The sequence below is a fragment of the Asterias amurensis genome, chromosome 5, assembly GCF_032118995.1.
Source record: "Asterias amurensis chromosome 5, ASM3211899v1".
Taxonomy (NCBI): Eukaryota; Metazoa; Echinodermata; class Asteroidea; order Forcipulatida; family Asteriidae; genus Asterias; species Asterias amurensis.
In genome coordinates this window covers 13,980,852-14,003,652 of record NC_092652.1, presented here as the reverse complement: position 1 = coordinate 14,003,652, position 22,801 = coordinate 13,980,852, and the positions used below count along the sequence as shown (strand labels likewise).

Genomic DNA, 22,801 nt, shown 5'->3' with positions numbered 1-22,801 from the left:
ATCAATTAGGAAGAAACACATGGTCTTTAAAAATGCAATCCAATGTTTAAGAAAATTATCTTCCAAGACAGAATCTCAAAAATATAATTTTAGAAATGAACTTCCAAAGAAACACTGGAATATTACAATAACTGGAATAAAAAATGAAAGTATATGCTTACCGAGTCCAAAATAGCAGAAAACACTTGAAGCAGGCGAAATAACAACATGGTGAAGAAAATCAAAACTTAAGAAGAGAGCTAAAACACATGTACTCCTTGCGCTGCCAGGCTGCTATCTGAACAATGCACTGGATGGTTGACTACACTACCAAAGGATTATTTAAGAACTATTTAAAAACATGTAACAAATGACTTCTAAGAAATTAACCAACTACAGGGTAAAGGGGTGCAATAAAACAATAAAGGCAGAGTAAACAGGAAAGGCAACTAACTTGAACCATGAAAGAACTAATTTGAAAATATACAATGGATTTTCTACCCCTAGTACACTTATGGGGGTGATCTTTTGTTTCATTGCAATATAAATTGTGCTCAAAGGAAAGAATGGAAGAATATTCCTATGTTTTACAAGGATATGTTTTATTCTTATTTTGATTTAATGCAACATGATACTGTTGGGGTTCACTCACAGTGCGTCTGGCATAACCAACAAGTTCGCATTACACAAACCCTATTTTTATGAAGGTCTTTACTCTATATGCTGGTCAGTGATCTGTTCCGAGAAGATGGAGAGGACTTGTTTCAGCTGTCCCTCGGGTACGGTAATTCTGAGAGCGGGCTTTAAAAGGGAAATATGTAACGCCCATGGTCTTTCCTTGCAGGTAACTTTAGAGCAAATCCTTCTACAAAAGAGATCTGTAAAATGTTTTTCTAGGATATTCATTCATCCAACTGCTCAGACCAAATTTAATCAGGAGTTTGGTATAATGAAAGATGAATGGAAAAACATCTATTCCCTTCCCTATCGGTGTAGTATGGAAGTCAGTACGAGAATTTTCAATATAAAATTAATATGGATTATGTTTATGCTTATAAGTAGGCATCCGTCCGTCAATACTGATGATGGACTGTGCCCGGGGGGTTGTCCTCTCTCTTGCAGCTGTGGCTGTGACTGAAAAGTCTGATTCTTGCATGGCAGTCTCTGCCACAGTTGTTGCAGACCTACGGGAAGGGGGCTAACACAGGGGTGGGGGCTGCTACTCGCAGTTTCTTCCTCTGCCTCTTCTCCTGCAGCAATTGGAAGTGCGGCACTCTTCAGCATGGTGGACCCCTGTGGCAACTGTCTGCCTCCAGGCGCTGCGTTCCCGTGCAGCTTCCTCCCAGCTGTTGGGGTCTATGCCAGCCTGCCTCATGTCGCGTCTACAGGTACGGGCAACCAATTGGCCTGGAGCCTGATGGAAGTGTGCCATAAAGGATTGCTCTTGGCAGCAGACTGGCGTCCATCCTGTAGACGTGACCGAGCCATCTGAGGTGGCACTGGCTCAACATGGCGAACATGCTGGTGGAGTAGGCACGTTCCAGGACGTCGGTGTTTGGAACTTTCTCCTGCCATGTAATGCCCAAGATGTGGCATAGGTAGCGCAGGTGGAAGCTGTTAGCCGTTTTTCTTGTCTGATGCACATGTAGGTGGTCCAGGCCTCACTGCCGTATAGCAGAGTGCTAGTGACGCATGCTTGGTAGACCTGGAGTTTTGTGCGCACAGCTAGGTTCTTATTGAGCCACACTCTCTTTGCCAGCCTGGCCATCACTGCGGCGGCTCTGGCAAGACGGGTGCTCAATTCTGCGTCAAGTGACAGATTGCTGGAGACTGTTGACCCGAGGTATACGTGAAGGAGTCCACACAGTCAAGAGTCCTGTTGCCAATAGAGATGGAGGGCACGTTTTCGACATCATGGGCCATGACATGGGTCTTCTTGATGCTGATGGTGAGGGCAAACTCCTTGCATGCGCAGGAAAACCTGTCCACGAACTGCTGGAGCCCTGTCTCTGTGTGGGATGCCAGCGCAGCATCGTCTGCAAATAGCATTTCCCTAGGAAGAACACTGGAACACTTGGTCTTAGATCTCAGACGGGCAAGGTTGAAGAGTTTCCCGTCAGCTCTTGAGTGTAGATAGACGCCTTCATGGGATGAGTCGTATGCAAATGACAGCAGAAACGAGAAGAAAATTCCAAAGAGGGTTGGTGCAAGAACACAGCCCTGCTTCACTCCGCTGCAGATTGGGAAGGCCTCTGAAGTTTTTCCATCACAGCAGACTGAACCCCGCATGTTGTTGTGAAAAGTTGTCAGGATGTTGAGAAGTTTTGGCAGGCAGCCGATCTTTGCAAGTAGCTTGAAGAGACCATCTCTGCTAACAAGGTCGAAGGCCTTTGTGAGGTCGACGAAGGCAATATACAGGGGTCTCCTTGTTCACAGCATTTCTCCTGCACTTGTCGAAGGGTGAAGATCATGTCCACCGTGGATCTTGCTGCCCTGAAGCCACACTGTGACTCAGGGTAGACACGTTCGGCCAGAAGCTGGAGCCTAAGCGCAACACGTGCGAAGACCTTCCCCACTGTCCCCATTAATTGTTGCAGTCGCTGCGGTTGCTCTTGTTCTTGTACAGGGTGACGATTGTTGCATCACGCATGTTCTGTGGGGCGGCTCCTTCATTCTAGCAAAGGCACAGGAGGTCATGGAGATATGGCTGATATGACTAATGTTAGATTATCTAAGATGAAAATCATTAATAGCGATGCTTGCTCCTTTTGTTATAAGTTTCCAGAGACAATAAAACATTAGTTTTTTTAAATTGTGAATCTGCGCAACCTATTTGGAAAGATTTTGAGAATTGGTGGAAAGACTTGTCAAACGAGGAAATAACTTTCAGTTTTAAATTCATTCTTTTTGGTCAAAACACTGACCAGCCAGACCAATTACTTAACCATTGCATTTTTTTGACAAAGAAGATGATATTTTAGAAGTGGGTTTAATCAACAAAGGCCAAATTTTTATTCTGTAGTTAATTTAGTAAAATTTTAGTTAAATACCCATGTCTTTTGCACCAGGCATCGAAAACATCGTCAACTCTTCCCTGGCAGCTACCAAGGTTCCGGAAGAAAACAAGGTACATGTGTAGCACATGTTACACCTTTGCTGAAGAAAGACGGCCTTGATCCTGAGCAACTGAACAATTACCGACCGGTATCAAACTTTACCATTTATCTTCAAAGTTCTGTAGAGAATTGTCCTATGCCAACTTACAAGTCACCTGGAGGACAACTTCTTCTAGAAGACATGCAGTCTGCATGCAGAAGAGAACACAGTGTTGAAACTGCTCTCGTCAGAGTTTCAAACGATATTCTTCACTCCATTGACAATCGGCAGATGGTCTTACTACATGGTTCTACTGGACCTACATGTATCTATCTGCTGCCTTTGATACAGTGGACCATCAATGTCTACTGCAACGACTATCAGAGCGGCTCGTGTGACTGGCTCTGCTTTGCAGTGGTTAAAGTCATATCTCGCTGACAGGTCTCAAACGGTGTGCATCGCTCAAAGCAGACCTGAATCTCGGCCCCTAGACTGTGGCATCCCTCAGGGCTCTGTTCTAGCTAGGTCCTGTTCTATTCACGACACACACTCTACCACTGGGATCTCACTTGCTGGTAGAGCCAAGGTCTAGAACAATCCGATACGGAGACCGTGCTTTGGCCAAAGCTGCTCCTGCCCTATGGAATAAGCTCCCTGTCTCACTTCGCAAAACAACATCACTCAACAAGTTCAAAACAAAATTGTTCACTTAGACTTTCATTGGGTTATAAGTTCAATTATGTTTATTCTTCATTTTCTATTGTATAATGTTTTCTTTTTGTGTAGGTGCCTTGAACAGTTTTCTGGAGAAGTGCGCATTATTATTATTATTATTACCCTTTCCATTTGTGTAAACAAGCACTGTAAGAACTGTATACTTGGCACTTAGCACTTCAATGAATTTGGAAAAGAAAAGAACAACACAGTATGCAAAATACTTGGGTGTGATTCCAACCCACGTTTACCTGGCTGGAGCAGATGTCTTACCGCCAGACCAGACCCTTGTCAGACTACAACTTTGAATACCAAAAATTGCAAAAAGGTGTCACTTTTAAATTACAGGGCACTTCTGGTTTCAACCGGAATAGGAGGTCATGTTATGTTACCTATCATCAAGCTAAGACTCCACATATATGTTGCTACCATAGAGGAAATTATGTTTACCAGTTTGGAAACAATTCTCATAAACTCTGCAACAGACGTCAAGTAAAAATTTGAACTGTTTATAATCTGATGAGGGTGCCCTTCATGAGGCTGCACTGGTGTTTACTGCTCTGCCATTTTCTTGTTTGTAATCAATATTTGCTGTTATTCATCTGCTGTTTGTCTCAAACTTGCGAACTTTGTTTTTGTGAGTATCTGTCATCACCTGCTTGTATCTGTATTGTTGCACCATCGGTTTTTTGGGTGGATTATTGTTAAACATTACTTTCACATTTGGAAAGGTGGCACTATACTTACTCTAGACCAACATCGACATCTCTGCAATGCTGTGAATGTCAGTGCCGTCAGTAACTATACGTTGTACTGTATTTAATTATTGCTGCATTACACTCTGCTTGTTCCGGATATAAAATTCTAGCAATGAGACATGTATCATTTAATATCTAACTGGGGAGATTTCAGCGAGGTCGCTCTCAGTGCTTTTGGTGTGCTCTCCTGAGGAGAGACACAAGACTAGTTTTCGGAATCTGCGCCAAATAGACACTGTTCGATTTAAATCTGACATCGCTACCTCCTCTCTCAATTTGCAGCCAGCTAGCTTGTAGCTGCAGCTACAAGTCTAAAGGCGTTGAGCAATACAACTCAACTGTGAATTATCAGTGCCTCTTAAAACGCATGTCCTTTATGGGTCGTTCTATGTCAGACCAACACACTTTTTTTACCTCATGTCTTCCAATTTTAATATAAATTGCTGTGCTTGTAATTCTCATCTCATTTGTAAATGCAAATTTGGTATCAAAATGATGAGAATTATATGCTCAAATCAATTCTTTTGTCAAAAATAATTTTCCTTGAACTAGTGGTTTAAACCCAAAGAGGCCTGCATGGTTCTTGATAATTTTACCGAGACCAAGTTGAGGTAAATTATCAAGAACCAGGGGTGGATTTCACAAAGAGTTAGCTAGTCTTATGTTGAGTTAGAACTAGTTACTCGTCCTAACTAAAATTATCCATGCAATAAGTTAGGACTAGTCCTGTGAAATCGACCCCAGGCCTCGGCGGGTTTAAAGCCATTGGACACTTTCGGAACAGAACAAAATTAAAAGTTCACAGATTTACAAATAACTTACAGGGTTTACAAGACGGTAATGGTGAAAGACTTCTCTTGAAATCTTATTCCATGAAATGCTTTACTTTTTGAGAAACATTAAAACAATTATCAATTTGCGTAAATCGAGAATTACGGATTTATTGTAAACACATGTCATGACACGGCGATTCGTGCGAAAACAAGGGTGGGTTTTTCCTTTATTTTCTCCCGACTCCGATGACCGATTGAGCCTTAATTTTCACAGGTTTGTTATTTTATATATAAGTTGTGATTCAACACACTTTTGTACCCATTTGTAAATACTTTCTGGGTCAATAAACATCAACACTTTTTGTCAAAGAGTAAAATAAATGCAAAAATTATAATTGTTCAATGATTTCTTTCAAGAAAACACCCCTCCAACCATGAAATGGTAAGGCCCTCGCGTAAACAACCCCTTATAAGTGAATGCTGTGTGTGTCGCGCGTATCGCATGATACGCCACAACTGTGTCGGCCGTTGCTCTCGACCAATAGGAATGAAGAAACTGTCTTATAAGCACAGGTGCAAGCTCGCGTGTCATGCCCATGTTTCAACACTTTTTACTGGTCATTATCAAAGGTTTAAACACCCCCACGTGACGCGCTCTCCTCCAATAGGAATAGCGAAACTGTCTGAGGTATTTATGAATGTTAATTGTCAAACTCTGTGTAGTGATTAATTTTTTTTGCAAATTGTTGGAACAGCTTCTGCACTTCTTGAGTTCTTGTTTTTTTTAAATATTACACTTTGACTAAGTATATATACAAGTTTTTGGATCATCTACTGGTTATTGTCTACCTTGCAACGTAATGCAGGCTTTGCAGCTAGTTTTTTTTCTAGCAGACAATCGGTGCGGAGAAAAGAAGAAGAAAAACCATAATAACTCTTTTCATTTTTTAACAGACCAATAACAAAGAGTTGTTTTTGGCTGTTGCCAGAACAACTAAAAAGAACAACTGTAAGAAAAAACCCACAATAGGATGTTAAACATGATGTTTCTGTACTGGCAGTCAATGATTCAAGAACAGTGTAACATGTTCACGCCTTTTAGGTGTGACACAGTTTAATGAGGAAGCTGATGATTTCTGTTGATTCCATTGTACTTTCTTATGTTTTGTTAATTAGTATTACATTTCCAACAACATGTATAATTTCGCCACAGAAAACTCCATTTGGTTGGGACATTAATAGTCCGGAAGTTCGGATACGCTTGGATATTTGCGAGACTTGCACAGTCTATTGGTGCTATTCGAGTTGGCAAGCAGGGTTCCACTACGGAGCCAACCACGCCAGTTCCAGGCCTGCCACAGCTTGTTGCACTGGACCTGAAGGCTAATCAGACCGGTGTACACCTAAAATTCCTACCTTTCCAATCACCCTGTATAAATTTGAGGCGCTTCCGTTCGGACATTTGACCTCACTGTGGGGGTTCAACCATTATTGCAAAGACAATCGAGGCAGCACTTAGGAGGCATGATCTTTTTTATCCCTTGACGATTTGCTGGTCGTGGGTTGTTCTCGGGAGGAAACACCCCAACTTACATGCCTCACTTTCCTTTGTGTGTCCCTCCACCTGCGCGAGGGGTTAGCGCGCCCATTGGAGTACCGCCTGTTGAACCTTCAACAGTGCGTGTCCCTCTTCTTCCTGGTGGTAGTGGCTCCTGCTCTGTCCTGGCTCAGGCAAACATCGTCCCTCAAAATGCTCAAGTACTGACCAAGATCAAGCGGTGATCTTATCGGGGCGAGTGGATTTCATCTATCATCCCAACTCTGGGGTGACTCAAAGTAAAGACCAGCTAAAAGATCTCAGCGCACAACTAAGAACATCATTTCCAATCGTTTTCATTTACCCAAATCTGTGCTCAGCAACAAACTACTACAGCCAGATGTTTTCACATAGGAATCAATCATTTTTCTCACGTACACACTATTCCTTGGATGGATGTTTTCAGCATACATGTACATGTATCTTCTGCCAATACTCAAGGTGGATCTCATCACTTCGCTAATTCTTGTTGTTAATTTATTCTACCCAAATCCAATCTTAGAGTATTTCAGTAAAATCTCTGTTCGCTACATGTACAATGTGCAGAAGAACCTATAGAAGATTTAATGTGTGAAGATTGAAATTTGGGGCAATGATAGAATGGCAGTCTAATGTGACTGTTTGGGACTTCTTTTCCTGAACTCTTGGTTATGGATTTTTCCATGGAAAAATACCTTGTCTGTACACCATGTCTGAGGAATGTCATTGATGATGTCATAACTTGAAATCAATGTATAATATTTAAAAAATTCATATATGGAAAACCAAAAGAGCCACGTACAGGAATTTTTTACCAAGCTATGAAACCTCTTGTAGTATGTCTTACTTTAAAAGAATTGTCCCCTACTGTTGAATGTGGTGCAAGGGATCAAACTTGAGCACTAGCTAGCCCAGCATGCACCTCATTCAGCTCCTACATTGCATGTATGCGATAAGGTCTATGTCATGAAACTATATTCAACAGTACCCTCTCGTGACAAGTTTGTTAAAGAGGAAATTTTTTGCTAAAAACCTCATGGAAGTTCAAAACAGTTGAAAACTTGCATTCATACTTTTATCTCAATGTCTGGATAAAAATAAGCTACTGTATGACTTAATGATAAAGACATCTTTTTTCAAATTAGCCTTGCATCATGGTCACAGTTTCTATTTAAAAATATCTAATTACCTTCATGTTTATTTAGTAAATATTGTCTAGACTTTTTACTAGTGTTCAGTGAACACTGTTTTAAAATGGAAGTCAAATTGTATTAATTCTTTGTTTGTTTATAGCACAAATATAATGACTGAACCATACCAGTTAGAGACCAGTCCCAGGCATCAGGTATCACTTTGGAGTACTGTTAATATTGCTCTTGAAAATACCCTTCCTTGGTTACTAGTGAAAAACCAATTGGTCCTTATTGACATACAGCTAGAAATTCTCTATCCCTTGACTATGTAAATTTATCTTTAACTTTTACACGTAGGAGCTCCAAAGAGTGCATCACCATACAACAGAAGAAACGAACCCAGCAAAGACACCATTTTCACATTTGAAGACAAACCAGTACCAAAGCATGGAGACCTTTCGGGTGAGTAAAACAAATCACATAAAATTAACAATAAGAATATGGAAACTAGTAATAACAAGGGAATAAAAGGGTAGCGACGAGTTCTTAAAGGGGCGTTTAAATCGTCAGGGTCATTGCCATGTGATAATCGCTCGGCAATGATCATGCAAGGTTTTAAACGGATGTTCAAGAACTCTACTACTCTATTTTTCCGATTCGTAAATGCCCTCTTCTTTTTTTTTCCTCTTTTTTTTTGCAACGTTTAAAAAACAACTATAGACACTTTGACTGTTGAAAAACTTTGTGAAGAATCTGTTTGATGCGCGTGGGTTCTGTGTACGCGCGCGGGCACTGTTACTAATAGCTATGAATTGCGTTCCGCGTGCTAATCTTGCACGCGCGCGCTCGGCTCGCGGAAGCCAGTCGGTTAGCTCCAGCTGGTCATTATCAACCGTTTAAACATTATCAACCGTTTTGATGATACAAAAGTTGTTACGTCACGATGACGTCATCAGTTGACGAGATACACTAATTCAAAGTTTATTATTTCAAAAAATCATAACTTTTGATCTACGTGAGGGATTTTTACAATCAATACATCATCGGAAAGTTCATTAAAAACTCTGTAAACGCCTCACACCTTTTTGACCTTGTCTTCCGGTTCAAATCAAATTTATTGTATATTTTGGCCAATGACAGCGTGCGGAGTGTTGGTCAGAATGGACTTTGGCCGACTGTGTGCGTTGTGTATGTGCTGTATACATGTACATACATGTACGGCATGGACCAGTGGGCGATCGTGTACTGTGAGGATACTCGGCACCATGTGGTTTGTGCATCGTGTTTTCAATTGATTGTACGTGTTTTCTGAAACGAACGACAGCAATTCAGGTCCCGATCACGGTCAAATTAAATCTAGCAAGTATCTAGAATTGTCAAACTTACTGTTTTAAAAGCTTTAGTAAAGGTTTTCTGTGGAATTTTGACGTAGTCTGTTTTCAACAAACATTTCCCTTCTGATTAGTTAGTCTCTTCTCCAGTCGCCATTATTCATCAGTTCACGTTTCCTCAAACACAAAAGCTATTTTGACAATCTATACATCATATGAAAGGGCCTCACGTATTCCACAAAAATGGGTATTTTGGTGACCTTCTCTTGACTTTTTGACCTTTTTAAACTGGAAGAGACTTTAAAATGCTTTGAAAAGGCATTATTTAAAGGCTTTTAGGTTGAAATGTACACTTTTTGATGCTTTTTCCATAAAATTTTGACACATCGAGAAAACTGTTTGGTTTTGATTTCTTTGTAATTTGACGGGATACTTACAATTCTTGTTTCATTTATTCAAACACTGACCAAACAATAGCCGAACACCTAGTGTTTGTTTTTACAAACACTATATCTAGTTAGGTGTTCGGGTAACAGCCCGAACAACTCTTTGTTATTGTTCATTTTTTTCTTTTTTTTGGTTTTTCTTCTTCCTCTCGCTGTCGATTGTCCGCAAGAAAAAGCATAGATGCGAAGCTTGCATCAAGTTGAAACTTTGCACACAGGTAGACAATAACCAGTAGATGATACAAAAGTTGTTGCGTCACAATGACGTCATCAGTTGACGAGATACACTAATTCAAAGTTTATTATTTCAAAAAATCATAACTTTAAATCTACATGAGGGATTTTTACAATCAATACATCATCGGAAAGGGCATTAAAAACTCCGTAAACGCCTCACAGACATGACCCCATTTTGATTTTGTCTTCCGGCTCAAAAGAGAGGTTGAAAATCTCAAAATTCATGTATAAAGTACTACAAAATTCCCCATTGATTGCGCGTAAAGATTTTACGATTACATGTACACGTACTTTGTCACCACGTGTAAGCATGCGGTGCATTGCGGTCACCACGTGTAAGTATGCGGTGCATTGAGGAGCATAGTCACGCTCTGCACCACGTGTTGATCGTTTTAGTCTGCGTTCCAGGCGTTTTCAACATAATGTCAGTTTTCCTCAAAAGTAATTAATTAGTTTTATCTACGACCATACTGCGTTGATAACACCGGTTCTCGTCTGGTCACTGAGGTTAAGCAATATCGGGCCCAGTCAGTTTTTCGATGGGAGACCACGCGGCGACCAAAATTTGTACTGTTTATTTAGGTGTTCGGGCAACAGCCCGAACAACTCATTGATTTTGTTCGTTTTTTTTTTAGGTGTTCGGACAACAGCCCGAACAACTCATTGATTTTGTTCGCTTTTTTTTTAGGTGTTCGGGCAACAGCCCGAACAACTCTTTGATTTTGTTCGTTTTTTTTTTTTTTTTTTAGGTGTTCGGACGACAGCCCGAACAACTCTTTGTTATTGTTCGTTTTTTTTTTTTTAGGTGTTCGGGCAACAGCCCGAACAACTCATTAATTTTGTTCGTTTTTTTTTTTTTTAGGTGTTCGGGCAACAGCCCGAACAACTCTTTGTTATTGTTCGGTTTTTTTTTTTTAGGTGTTGGGGCAACAGCTCGAACAACTCTTTGTAATTGTTTGGTTTTTTTTTTTTTTTTTTAGTTTTTCTTCTTCCTCTCAGAGTCGATTGTCCGCAAGAAAAAGCATAGTTGCGAAGCTTGCATTAAGTTGAAATTTTGCACACAGGTAGACAATAACCAGTAGATGATGCAAAAGTTGTTACGTCACGATGACGTCATCAGTTGACGAGATACACTAATTCAAAGTTTATTATTTCAAAAAATCATAACTTTAGATCTATATGAGGGATTTTTACAATCAATACATCATCGGAAAGGGCATTAAAAACTCCGCAAACACCTCACAGACATGACCCCATTTTTATTTTGTCTTCCGGCTCAAAAGAGAGGTTTAAAATTTCAAAATTCATGTATAAAGAACTACAAAATTCCCCCATTGATTGCGCGTAAAGATTTTACGACTACATGTACATGTACTTTGTCACCACGTGTAAGCATGCGGTGCATTGCGGTCACCACGTGTAAGTATGCGGTGCATTGAGGAGCATAGTCACGCTCTGCACCACGTTTTGATCGTTTTAGTCTGCGTTCGAGGCGTTCTCAACATAATGGGTCGTATGAATAAAAAGTAGTACATGTACTTACTTTTACTTGAAAATTTCAAGTATTTACTACCATCCATATGAATAAAAGGAAGTAAAAACTGTTACTTAAAAGTATTTACTAAAATGCTAAAAGTATCTACTTTTACCAAAAAGTAAATTCTTTTAATTTTAGCACTTACTTACTTCCATATGAATAAAACGGAGAATATACTACAAAATGCAAATAAGTACTAGTGATTTTTCAAGGTAGCTCCAGAGCTACCTTGGGCACAGAAGTAAAAGGCTCGTCCGAAGAAATGACAGTGTTTATGAATGTTCCTCACAGGATAAATTTTTTAGTCCAAAGGAAAGACATCACTGAAATATTAAATAGACACATACACAGTGTTTCACAAAAGAAACAATACACACAAACTCAAACTGCTTTAAATCAAACTTGTTTATATATGCCGAGGATAAAATAAAACTGTTTGTAAAAACCTAATTGTATCATTACAGTAAGCTTTTTAAAAAGATATAAAGAATTTTTTCAACTCAGAAATGAATGCCTCGATCATTAAGGCTTATTGTTCATAAAATCAGAAGAAGTAATTTTTTAAACAATTAAATGCATTTCAATAGAATGTTGTTCGTGTTATTATTAAAGTTTAAATTAAATAGCTATGCTCATACCCAGCTCTCATCTTCTCTATCCAGCGCTGTCATGCTCAACTCCAAGTTTCAAAAGCTTAACAATAACGTTTTGATTCTGTGTGTCCATGAGTCGTCTTCATCAAAATGTTGTCAAAATAAAAACCTCCTGGCTGACTTGAAGATTTCTATGTTTCTGTTAAATCAAATGCTGCTTTGGCTGTGTGTGTGAGCGCATACGTAGACGTGAATGGGAGTTGTAATACAAAGGAAACCTTTTGTTAAGAGCCATTCAGCCATGGTATATCGGAAGTATTTACTCCAAAGCATTAAGTGAATACTTTGCAGTAAAATAATAGGTTTATTCATACGGAATTTAGAAGATGCTTTTACTGAATGCTTCTACTTGGAAGTTTATGCTTTTACTTTTTGCTAGTACTTGTCAGTGAATACTACTTTTTATTCATACGACCCAATGTCAGTTTTCTTCAAAAGTAATTAATTAGTTTTATCTACGACCATACTGTGTTGATAACACCGGTTCTCGTCCGGTCACTGAGGTTAAGCAAAATCGGGCCCAGTCAGTATTTCGATGGGAGACCACGTGGCGACCAAAATTTGTATTGTTTATTTTTGTATTTAATTTTTTTTCCCTAGAAATAGCTTCGTTTTAGTCTGTTTTCAGGGCGTTTTCAACAAAGATTTCCCTCCCGGTTAGTTAGTCTCTTCTCCAGTCGTCATTATGCATAAGCTCCTATATCCTCAACGACACAAGCTATTTTGACAATCTATACATCATATGAAAGGGCTTTATGTACGTAGTCTGTTTTCAAGGTATTTTCAACAAACATTTCCCTTTCGGTTAGTTAGTCTCTTCTCCAGTCGTCATTATGCATCAGTTCCTATGTCCTCAACCACACAATTTATTTTGACAATCTATACATGTACATCATATGAAAGGGCTTTACGTGTGTAGTCTGTTTTCAAGGTGTTTTCAACAAACATTTCCCTTTCGGTTAGTTAGTCTCTTCTCCAGTCGTCATTATGCATAAGTTCCTTTGTCCTCAACCACAAAAGCTATCTTGACAATCTATACATCATATAAAAGGACTTTACGAACGTAGTCTGTTTTCAAGGCGTTTGCAAAAAAAATCCCTTCCGGTTAGTTCGTCTCTTCTCCAGTCGTCATTATTCATCAGTTCACATTTCCTCAACCACAAAAGCTATTTTGACAATCTATACATCATATGAAAGGGCCTCACGTACTTCACAAAAATGGGTATTATTGGTGACCTTCTCTTGACCTTTGACCTTTTTAAATCGGAAGTGCCTGTAAAATGCTTTGAAAAGGCATTATTTAAAGCGTTTAGGTTGAAATGTACACTTTTTGATGCTTTACCATAAAATTATTACACATCGAGAAAACTGTTTGGTTTTGATTTCTTTGCAATTTGACGAGCTATTAACAACACTTTTTGCATTGATTCAAACACTGACCCAACAATAGCCGAACACCTAGTGTTTGTTTCTACAAACACTATATCTAGTTTTTGTTTGGTTTTTCTTATTCTTCTTCTCGTCGATTGTCCGCAAGAAAAAGCATAGTTGCAGAGCTTGCATTAAGTTGAAACTTTGCACACAGGTAGACAATAACCAGTAGATGATGCATAAGTTGTTACGTCACGATGACGTCATCAGTTGACGAGATACACTCATTCAAAGTTTATTATTTCAAAAAATCATTACTTTAGATCTACATGAGGGATTTTTACAATCAATACATCATCGGAAAGGGCATTTAAAACTCCGTAAACGCCTCACAGACATGACCCCATTTTTATTTTGTCTTCCGGCTCAAAAATTGAGGTTGAAAATTTCAAAATTCATGTATAAAGAACTACAAAATTCCCCCATTGATTGCGCGTAAAGATTTTACGATTACATGTACACGTACTTTGTCACCATGTGTAAGCATGCGGTGCATTGCGGACACCACGTGTAAGTATGCGGTGCATTGAGGAGCATAGTCACGCTCTGCACCACGTGTTGATCGTTTTAGTCTGCGTTCGAGGCGTTCTCAACATAATGTCAGTTTTCTTCAAATGTAATTCATTGGTTTTATCTACGACCATACTGCGTTGATAACACCGGTCACTAAAGTTGAGCAAAATCGGGCCCAGTCAGTATTTGGATGGGAGACCAATTGGCGACCAAAATTTGTACTATTTATTTTTGTATTAAATGTTTTTTTTCTCCTAAAAATAGCTTCGCTTTAGTCTGTTTTTAAGGCGTTTTCAACAAAGATTTCCCTCCCGGTTAGTTAGTCTCTTCTCCAGTCGTCATTATGCATAAGTTCCTAGGTCCTAAACCACACAAGCTATTTTGACAATCTATATATACATCATATGAAAGGGCTTTACGTACGTAGTCTGTTTTCAAGGTGTTTTCAACAAACATTTCCCTTTCGGTTAGTTAGTCTCTTCTCCAGCCGTCATTATGCATAAGTTCCTATGTCCTCGACCAGAAAAGCTATTTTGACAATCTGTACATCATATGTAAAAGGGCTTTACGTATTTCACAAAAAAGGGTATGTTGGTGACCTCCTGTCTAAACCAGAAGTGCATGTGAAATGCTTTAAAAAGACATTACTTCTTGGATTTGTCGCTTTGTTATTGTCCCCCAGGCTTGTATTTTTGTACTCCTGGAAGCTATAGATTTTATACTTACAACATGTGTAGTGTCACGCTCCAGTGCTCATCCATATACAGTATAGTCTGCGTTCAAGGCGTTTTCATAATAATTTCCCCTTTTCAATTTGTTAGTCTCTTCTTCAGTCGTCAGTATATGGTATTTCATAGGTGCTTATTTCCTCAACCACAAGCTATTTTGACAATCTACACATCATATGAAAGGGCTTTGTGTACTTCAAAAAAATGGATATGTTAGTGACTTTCTCTTGACCTTTTGACCTGTCGAAACTGATGTGCCTTTAAAATGTTTCGAAAAGGCATTATTTGAAAGCTTTTAGGTTGAAGTGTACACTTTTTGATGCTTTACCATATTACATATATCGAGAAAACATTTTTGTTTTGATTTCATTGCAATTTGACTAGCTAGTAACAACACTCTTTGCATTGATTCAAACAATGACCCGATAATAGCCGAACACCTAGTGTTTGTTTTTACTAACACTAAATTCTAAGTGGTTTTTTTTTTCTTCTTATTTTTCTCCGCGTCGATTGTCTGCAAAAAAAAGGCATAGTTGCGAAGCTTGCATTAAGTTGAAACTTTGCACACAGGTAGACAATAAACAGTAGATGATTATAAAGTTGTGACGACACGATGACGTCATCAGGTGGTGAAATATGCTAATTTAAAGTGTATTATTTCAAAAAAGGTATGCCGACAATTTATAACTCATCTGAAAGGTCTTACAAAGGGCTTCAAACACTCCACAGACATGACCCTTCCGGTTAGTTAGTCTCTTCTCCAGTCGTCATTATTCATCAGTTCACATTTCCTCAACCACAAAAGCTATTTTTACAATCTATACATCATATGACAGGGCCTTATGTACTTTACAAAAATGGGTATGTTGGTGACCTTCTCTTGACCTTTTGACCTTTCTAAACTGGAAGTGCCTGTAAAATGCTTTGAAAAGGTGTTAGTTAATGGCTTTTAAGTTGAAATGTAGACATTGATGCTTTGCTATGTCACAAATCGAGAAAACATTTTGTTTGATTTCTTTGAACTTTGACGAGCTACATGTATTAACAACACTTTTTTCGTTGATTTAAACACTGATGCAATAATAGCCGCACCTAGTGTTTGTTTCTAATATATCATATATAATATCGAAGTCTTATATAGCGCACGTATCTACCAAACAAGGTACTCAAGGCGCTGAGTATATACAAACTTTCAGAAAGATAGGTTATTGCAGTGGTGAATTCTGAGACCCAATTATTTAGCACCTTATAAGGGTTTACAAGGTGCTAAGGCGCATTAAGCAGCCACAACCAGGAACACCGGGGCGAACCCCTTCTCTTTTCGATAAGTGCACTGGGTTCTTTTACATGCGTTACACAACACATGGGACCAAGGGCTTTACGTCCCATCCGAAGGGCGAAGCAATGGTTAAGTGTCTTGCTCAAGGACACAGTGTCACGGCTGGGGATTCGAACCCACACTCTGCTGATCAGAAACACCAGAGTTTGAATTCGGTGCTCTTAACCGCTCGTGTTAACTAAATTCTAGTTGAATTTGATTTTGTGACCTCAATTAAAGATGGCGCTGTTTATTTTCTCTGCCAGTGTTTGCTTATTTTTATCCATTTAATCTTTGCTGAGTTTTTGGCATCGTCTTTATTTTTATTGTTTACGTGTTTGGTAAGCTTTCTGTGCTTTTGTTGGATATATTTCGGGGCTTAATCCAATTAGTATTGCTTGTTATTTTGATGTTTTTGATGTGGTTTTTATCTTCGGTCGAGTTCACTTTTTTGTAACGTGTATTCGTCATGGTTGTTGCTTTGAGTGCCCGGTATCGTCTGTTGGTGTTTTTACATCTGCTTTTTATCATACATAAGTCACGGGTTCAAATCTTTCCTGATGCTGAGACTGTCAGGAAATGAGTATTTTTTGTCTTCAGACTAGTACATGTGTCTGACTAATTTTGTTGTGCCATTTTCACCCTGTCCTGGGGTAACATTACAGCTGTGCCGTACTGGATTTAATTTCTCAAAAGTTCCATTAGTCAAATGGTCCAAACATGGCCAAACTACTCTAGTTATTCCTGGTCATGACCCTCCACATGACATAACAATATTTATGGATATTGCTGTTAACCCAGGCCCTCGTATTGGATCCACTAGTCATGACGAGTTGCGTTTTATACATACATATATTTCGCATTCTATCATGTCTAGTAATTCAACTATAATGTATTCCTGTGGTCAGCTTTTTAACATCCGTAAGACTTCTTGTCACTCCATTTAGCCTGGATTGCTTTCTATTCTAAAAGTGAATGGAATTTTTCGATTCAGGGGTAATAGAGCGGGTCATTGTAACTATAAGTGTAAAATTCCTGTTCAAATTGGTCACAGGCTTGTCCTCCTGTCCTTAAACACATTGTTATGAATCCTGGCGATCCCTCTGATGATCTATTTAAGCTCTGTAGCTTAAATACTAGACCTCTTAAAAATAAAGCAGGTTATTTTGTTTCTGGTGCTATTAATAGCAAGGCTGATTTGTTAGCCCTTACAGAGGCTTGGGCCGTGTCCGAAACGACGACTTCGGCTACAGCTACGTCTAGATCAGCGCGTCTACCAGTGTTGAAGAATAGGCAGACACACGCGATCTAGCCGTAGCTGTAGCCGAAGTCGCCGTTTCGGACACGGCCTTAGTTTACAGATGTGGATGTTGCCCACAAGGTTGAAGCAACTCCACCTGGTTTTAGATTGCTATATCATCCCCGGAAAAACCATGTAGGGGAGGCACTGCTTTGTTGTTTTGTGATCATTTGAATGTCAAGAAAATTGCTTGAGATAAATTAGACTCATTTGAGTTTTAATTTGTGGGGTTTAGGGTTTAATTTGTGTAAATAACGACTTGTAATTATTTATAGGCCACCTTACTCAGCTAGCCACCCTTGTACAGTTAATCAGTTTATCAATGATTTTGCTGATTATTAAGGGACACTCCTTAAGGTCTTGATGAGCTTACCAAGAGCTATAATTCTCTGCTAGCTGGTGCCTTCAATACACATGCCCAATTAAAGTCTAAGATGGTCACCGCTAGGCCCCGTCTACCTTGGTTTAGTCAAGAAATCAACTCTGCCTTGAGGATGAGTAGACGTGCAGAAAAGAAGTGGCGACAAACAAACATGGTCTCTGATCTTTCAGAATAAAAGCTTATTAGAAATAAGGTTACCTTTCTTCTTAATAAAGCTCGCTGCAATTTTTACAAAGACTTTATTGAAAGTAATTGTTCCGACCAGAGGAAATTATTTAGAGCATCTAAAAAGCTGCCTGGGCATAGTGTTGACGTCCTCTTTCCACCTTTTAAAGATAAAACGACTCTTGCTAATGATATGGGTAGCTTTTTTGTAAAGAAAATATCTAATATTCATGCTAAACTTGATGACTTGGAAGTTTCAACCTCTGTTGACAGACCGTTATCTTTTACACCTGAAACATTGTCCAGTAAAGTCCTGTTTGATAGTTTCATACCATTAACCGAGTCACAGGTAAAACAGCTTGTTGTTGATTCTGCTAAGGGATCATGCGTTCTGGATCCCATGCCTACTAACCTTGCGGGTGAGTGCCTTGATGTTTTGCTTCCAGTAATTACCAACACTAGCAGGAAACCCGCGCTGCGGGTCCCGCTAGATTTCCGCTGTTTCGATTTCACAAAGCACTAAGATTGGTCTTAACTTTGTATTAATCTTAATTGCTAAGCAAAGACTGACGTCACAATACCAATTACCCTGTCCTTGTTTGTACTCCGTTTCGTGTATTTTTTTCCCAATCAGTTTATTTGTTTCCTGCCCCGTGTCACTTATTAGTCCCTTTTCTGTTTTCCTTTCCCGTTAATAGCAACAGTTAAATAAAAGGTGCCGTTCCCCCGTCCCCCTGCCCCTTCCCTCTCCCCATCCCCTGGCTCTAAAGCCTGCCTCCGTTCTCCATGATCCCATCCCATCTTTGCTTATAAAAGGTGCCGTTCCCCCGTTCCCTGCCCCTTCCCTCTTCCCGTCCCACGTGCTCTAAAGTTTGTCTCCATTCTCCATGATCCCGTCGCATACGCCTCTCTTAATATACGCCGTCCCATACGCCTCTCAGTAGAGTGTCATGGCCGAGTGGTTAAGAGCATCGAATTAAAGTTCTGGTGCTGATTCACCGGAGTGTGGGTTCGAATCCCGGTCGTGACACTTGTGTCCTTGAGCAAGATACTTTACTATTTGCTTCTCTTCACCCAGGGGTATAAATGGGTACCTGCGAGGGTAGAGGTTGATATTGGGTAGAGGTTGATATTGCTGCCCCTTACAGGCAGCTCAGGGCTGTTTACTCCCAAGGGAGCTGAGAAACATTATACAGGGATGTTATTGGCCCCATGACCAGGGCACTAATGTAAAGAGCATTAATACGGTTATTGTGAAATGTGCAATATAAGAATTTGTTATTATTATTATTAATATTATGCATGACCTCATAATTCTGACCCAAAATGAGGCTATGGGCGCAGCCACTTTACTGTACACGCACGCGGCCCATAGCAACAGTTCTTTGCTTACATTGTTTGCGCGCGCTGCCCATAGCAACAGTGAAAACGGCGGGCAAAACCCCACCAATTTTGGTGTTTTTTTGCTCATAAATCTGTCACTTCTCAACGGATTTTGTTCAAAAATAGATGAGTGTCAAGACAAAGTCAGCGTCTTTCCTGCCTGTAAATTTGGCGAGGTTTGATACAGTCTCCAGGGAGGAGATCCAATAACATACACAAACACACGCAGGGGTCTCGCTACATTTCCGTGCTGTTTCGATTTCACAAAGCACTAAGATTGATTGCTAAGCAAAGAGTGACGTCACAATACCAATATTTTTCCCGTTCAGTTTAATTTTTTCCCTGTCGCGTATAATTTATTAGTCCTTTTTCTGTTTTCCTATCCCGTATTATTTCTCCAGGGGTGGATTTCACAAAGGTACATGTAGTCCTAACTTAGGACTAGTCCTAGGCAATGCTAAGAGATAGGACCAGTCATAAGTTAGGATGAGTTACTGGTCCTAACTTAGGACCAGTCCTATCTCTTAGCATTGCCTAGTAGTCTAGACCTGATTTCCAAAAAGGGCTCTAGTTAAGGAAGTGAGCAGCATTTTTGAGTAAAAGTTGGTAACATACCTGATTTAACTAATTTGGGGGTGCTGAATCCGAAAATGGTGGATACCAAGAATTCTTTTTAGTCCTTCACCCTGCAAAATCAAATTTAAAACAATACAGAAAACCTAGCAGACGACGGACTTCTCACGTGAAAAATAGTCAGGTTCTGCTGTGGTTCCATATTGATGTTGTCAGGATACCATACAGGGCAGGTACCCGGGTGCAGGTCAGGTATCCGTACCAAACTTTTGATTGTACTGGATAGATCTACAACCAAATTGCACTTTCAGAGGAACCAACATGTGTTTTCAATGTCAATTTGAAAGTACTTTAGTTGGTGTTTTTTTCTAATAAAGAGTTATTTATTATTAGAACATAATTTCTCTGTTGTTAAAAGCACAAACCGTTGATTGTTTTCTCTTATAATGTAGGCCTACACTATTTAAACAGGTCGGCCTACCAGGTATAGTCTAGACTCGACAATGATACAGAAAATTGTACTGTATATCAACTTTTCAGTGCTCCCTGTTTTTGAATAGGTTAGCTTTTAGTGTTCACACTCCTGGCTTTACATTATCTTACCAGTCAAAAAATTTGATTTTACTGGATTTTAAAGTAACTAATTTTTTGATTACAATTCTCCCCCGTTTTAGAAAGTATTCACCACAGTTGACGAACCAATCTGACTGTTGTAGGCTAACAATTGAAAAAATAAGTTCCAGTTTGTTTGTTTGTTTGTTTGTTTGTTGGCAGTATAACGCATTGTTAGTCGTGTTTGTACACACTGACAAATTCCACACAAGAAGACGATAGTACATGTAAGATTCCAAAACAAAGGACAACAAAATATGTACCCCCTCCATTGATAAAACAATCCACCCCTCTCTTTTCAGCTGGGTGTGAAGAACAAGGAAACAACAAAATATCTCTTTATTCATTATTACCGCTCAATCCACAAGTATAGACTCCTATACTTTATTTTTGTATGTCAGCTAGGATGGTTCCCAGCAATGAATCATTCATGAAAGGTGTGCGTATCTTCGATATTATTAGCAATCATAGTTTGGAGTACAAACTGTGGCAAATTGTTTTGCTAAACAAAAAAGCTTAAGTCAAAAGACTGTTTTAGTTTTAGCTAAGTACACCAGACTCTTACTTTGCTTTTCCAACAATATTTTATTTGGAAAAAACAACAGGAGTTTAAACTTTTAAAACCAACTTCAAGAAAAGTCTTAAACCCCCCCAAAATAAAAATAGTAGGTTAAAAATGAACCTAATCGTAAAAATGTCTAATACCCAGTGGACTTCTTTGCAATGTGATAGTATATGATTTTTGATTTAGATGACTCTGTACATGTTATAGTATAGGGTTTAAGTGGATGCTGGAAAGGATGACATACACTGAAAGGAAGATGCCTCCTTGCACCAAGCTGTTGTCATGTTTCAGTGTTGTTTCAGTACCACAAGGATACCTTCTCCGGTATACTTCTATCATAGCATAGCATAAAATCAGGTTAATTTTAGGAAAAAAACACTATTGGATTTTGGGAAATATCAGCTTGAATGGAATGCTTTGATGCGTTGATTCCATAGAGTCATTTTTGTAATGTCATGTAACTGTATCTCCCCAAAGGAAATTTGCATGTTTTCAAAATGATATGTTTGCTTATCAGTTTCCTGAATGATTACCGGTGGAATGATAGTCCATCTGCATGATGATTTGTGTTTTTTTCGCAAGCCATTATTCAATCGAATTGCAATGTGTTGTGTACTATTCTGTATTTTGTATTTTTAATTCTGTATTTTCTTTTATAGAAATGTCTCTGAAGGACAGGGATGGGAGCCCAAGTACTACAAAACATTGTATAATGTTTATAATTTATATACATTGGGTTATTTATTGGACATAATATTAAGTGACATCAAACTGAAACACTTCAAAATATCGCTTGATTTTCGCACTCTAAGTATCTTGAACTATTCTGACAAAAAAAAGCTGACATACAAAAATAAAGTAGGAGTCTATACTTGTGGATTAAGCGGTAATAATGAATAACGGTTTGTGCTTTTAACAACAGAGAAATTATGTTCAAATAATAAATAACTCTTTATTAGAAAAAAAAACACCAACTAAAATACTTTCAAATTGACATTGAAAGCACCTGTTGGTCCCTCTAAATGTGCAATTTGATTGCAGATCTATCCAGTACACCCAAAAGCTTGTTACGGATACCTGACCTGCACCCGGGTACCTGCCCTGTATGCTATCCTGACAACATCAATATGGAACCACAGCAGAACCTGACTATTTTTCACTGAGAAGTCCGTCGTCTGCTAGGTTTTCTGTATTGTTTTAAATTTGATTTTTCAGGGTGAAGGAGTAAAAATTAGCCTTGGTATCCGTCATTTTCGGATTCAGCACCCCCAAATTAGTTAAATCAGGTATGTTACCAACTTTTACTCAAAAATGCCGCTCGAAGTTGGTTTTTTTGAAATCTGGTCTAGACTATAGGACTAGTCCTAAGTTAGGACTACCTTTGTGAAATCCACCCCTGCCCCGTTAATTTTTTTCCGTCCTGATTATTATTTTCTTGTCCTGTTTTCTTGTTTTATACTATTTGTCAGTCGAATTAATTTTGTTCCGTCCAGTTCATTATCCCCTGTTCGCGCACTTGTTTGCGTTTTTGCAATGTTTTGCAAAACTCAAAAACTTTCTCTGATCTGTACAATACAATTGTTTCAACCAAACGAATT

The 22,801-nt window shown here is 39.0% G+C and overlaps 1 protein-coding gene across 6 annotated transcripts in view; it reads left to right on the top strand.

The window, feature by feature from the left end:
* The window catches only part of LOC139936943 (uncharacterized), a 212,923-nt gene that overhangs the window by 108,150 nt on the left and 81,972 nt on the right, over nucleotides 1–22,801 (top strand). For all 6 annotated transcript variants that reach the window (XR_011786037.1, XR_011786039.1, XR_011786038.1 and 3 more), the window contains exon 19: nucleotides 8,387–8,491. Coding sequence is in view for 3 of the 6 variants with exons in the window: in XM_071931792.1 (XP_071787893.1) it covers nucleotides 8,387–8,491 (105 nt within the window). In the remaining 3 variants the exon portion in view is untranslated. The remainder of the gene's footprint in view (nucleotides 1–8,386; nucleotides 8,492–22,801) is intronic.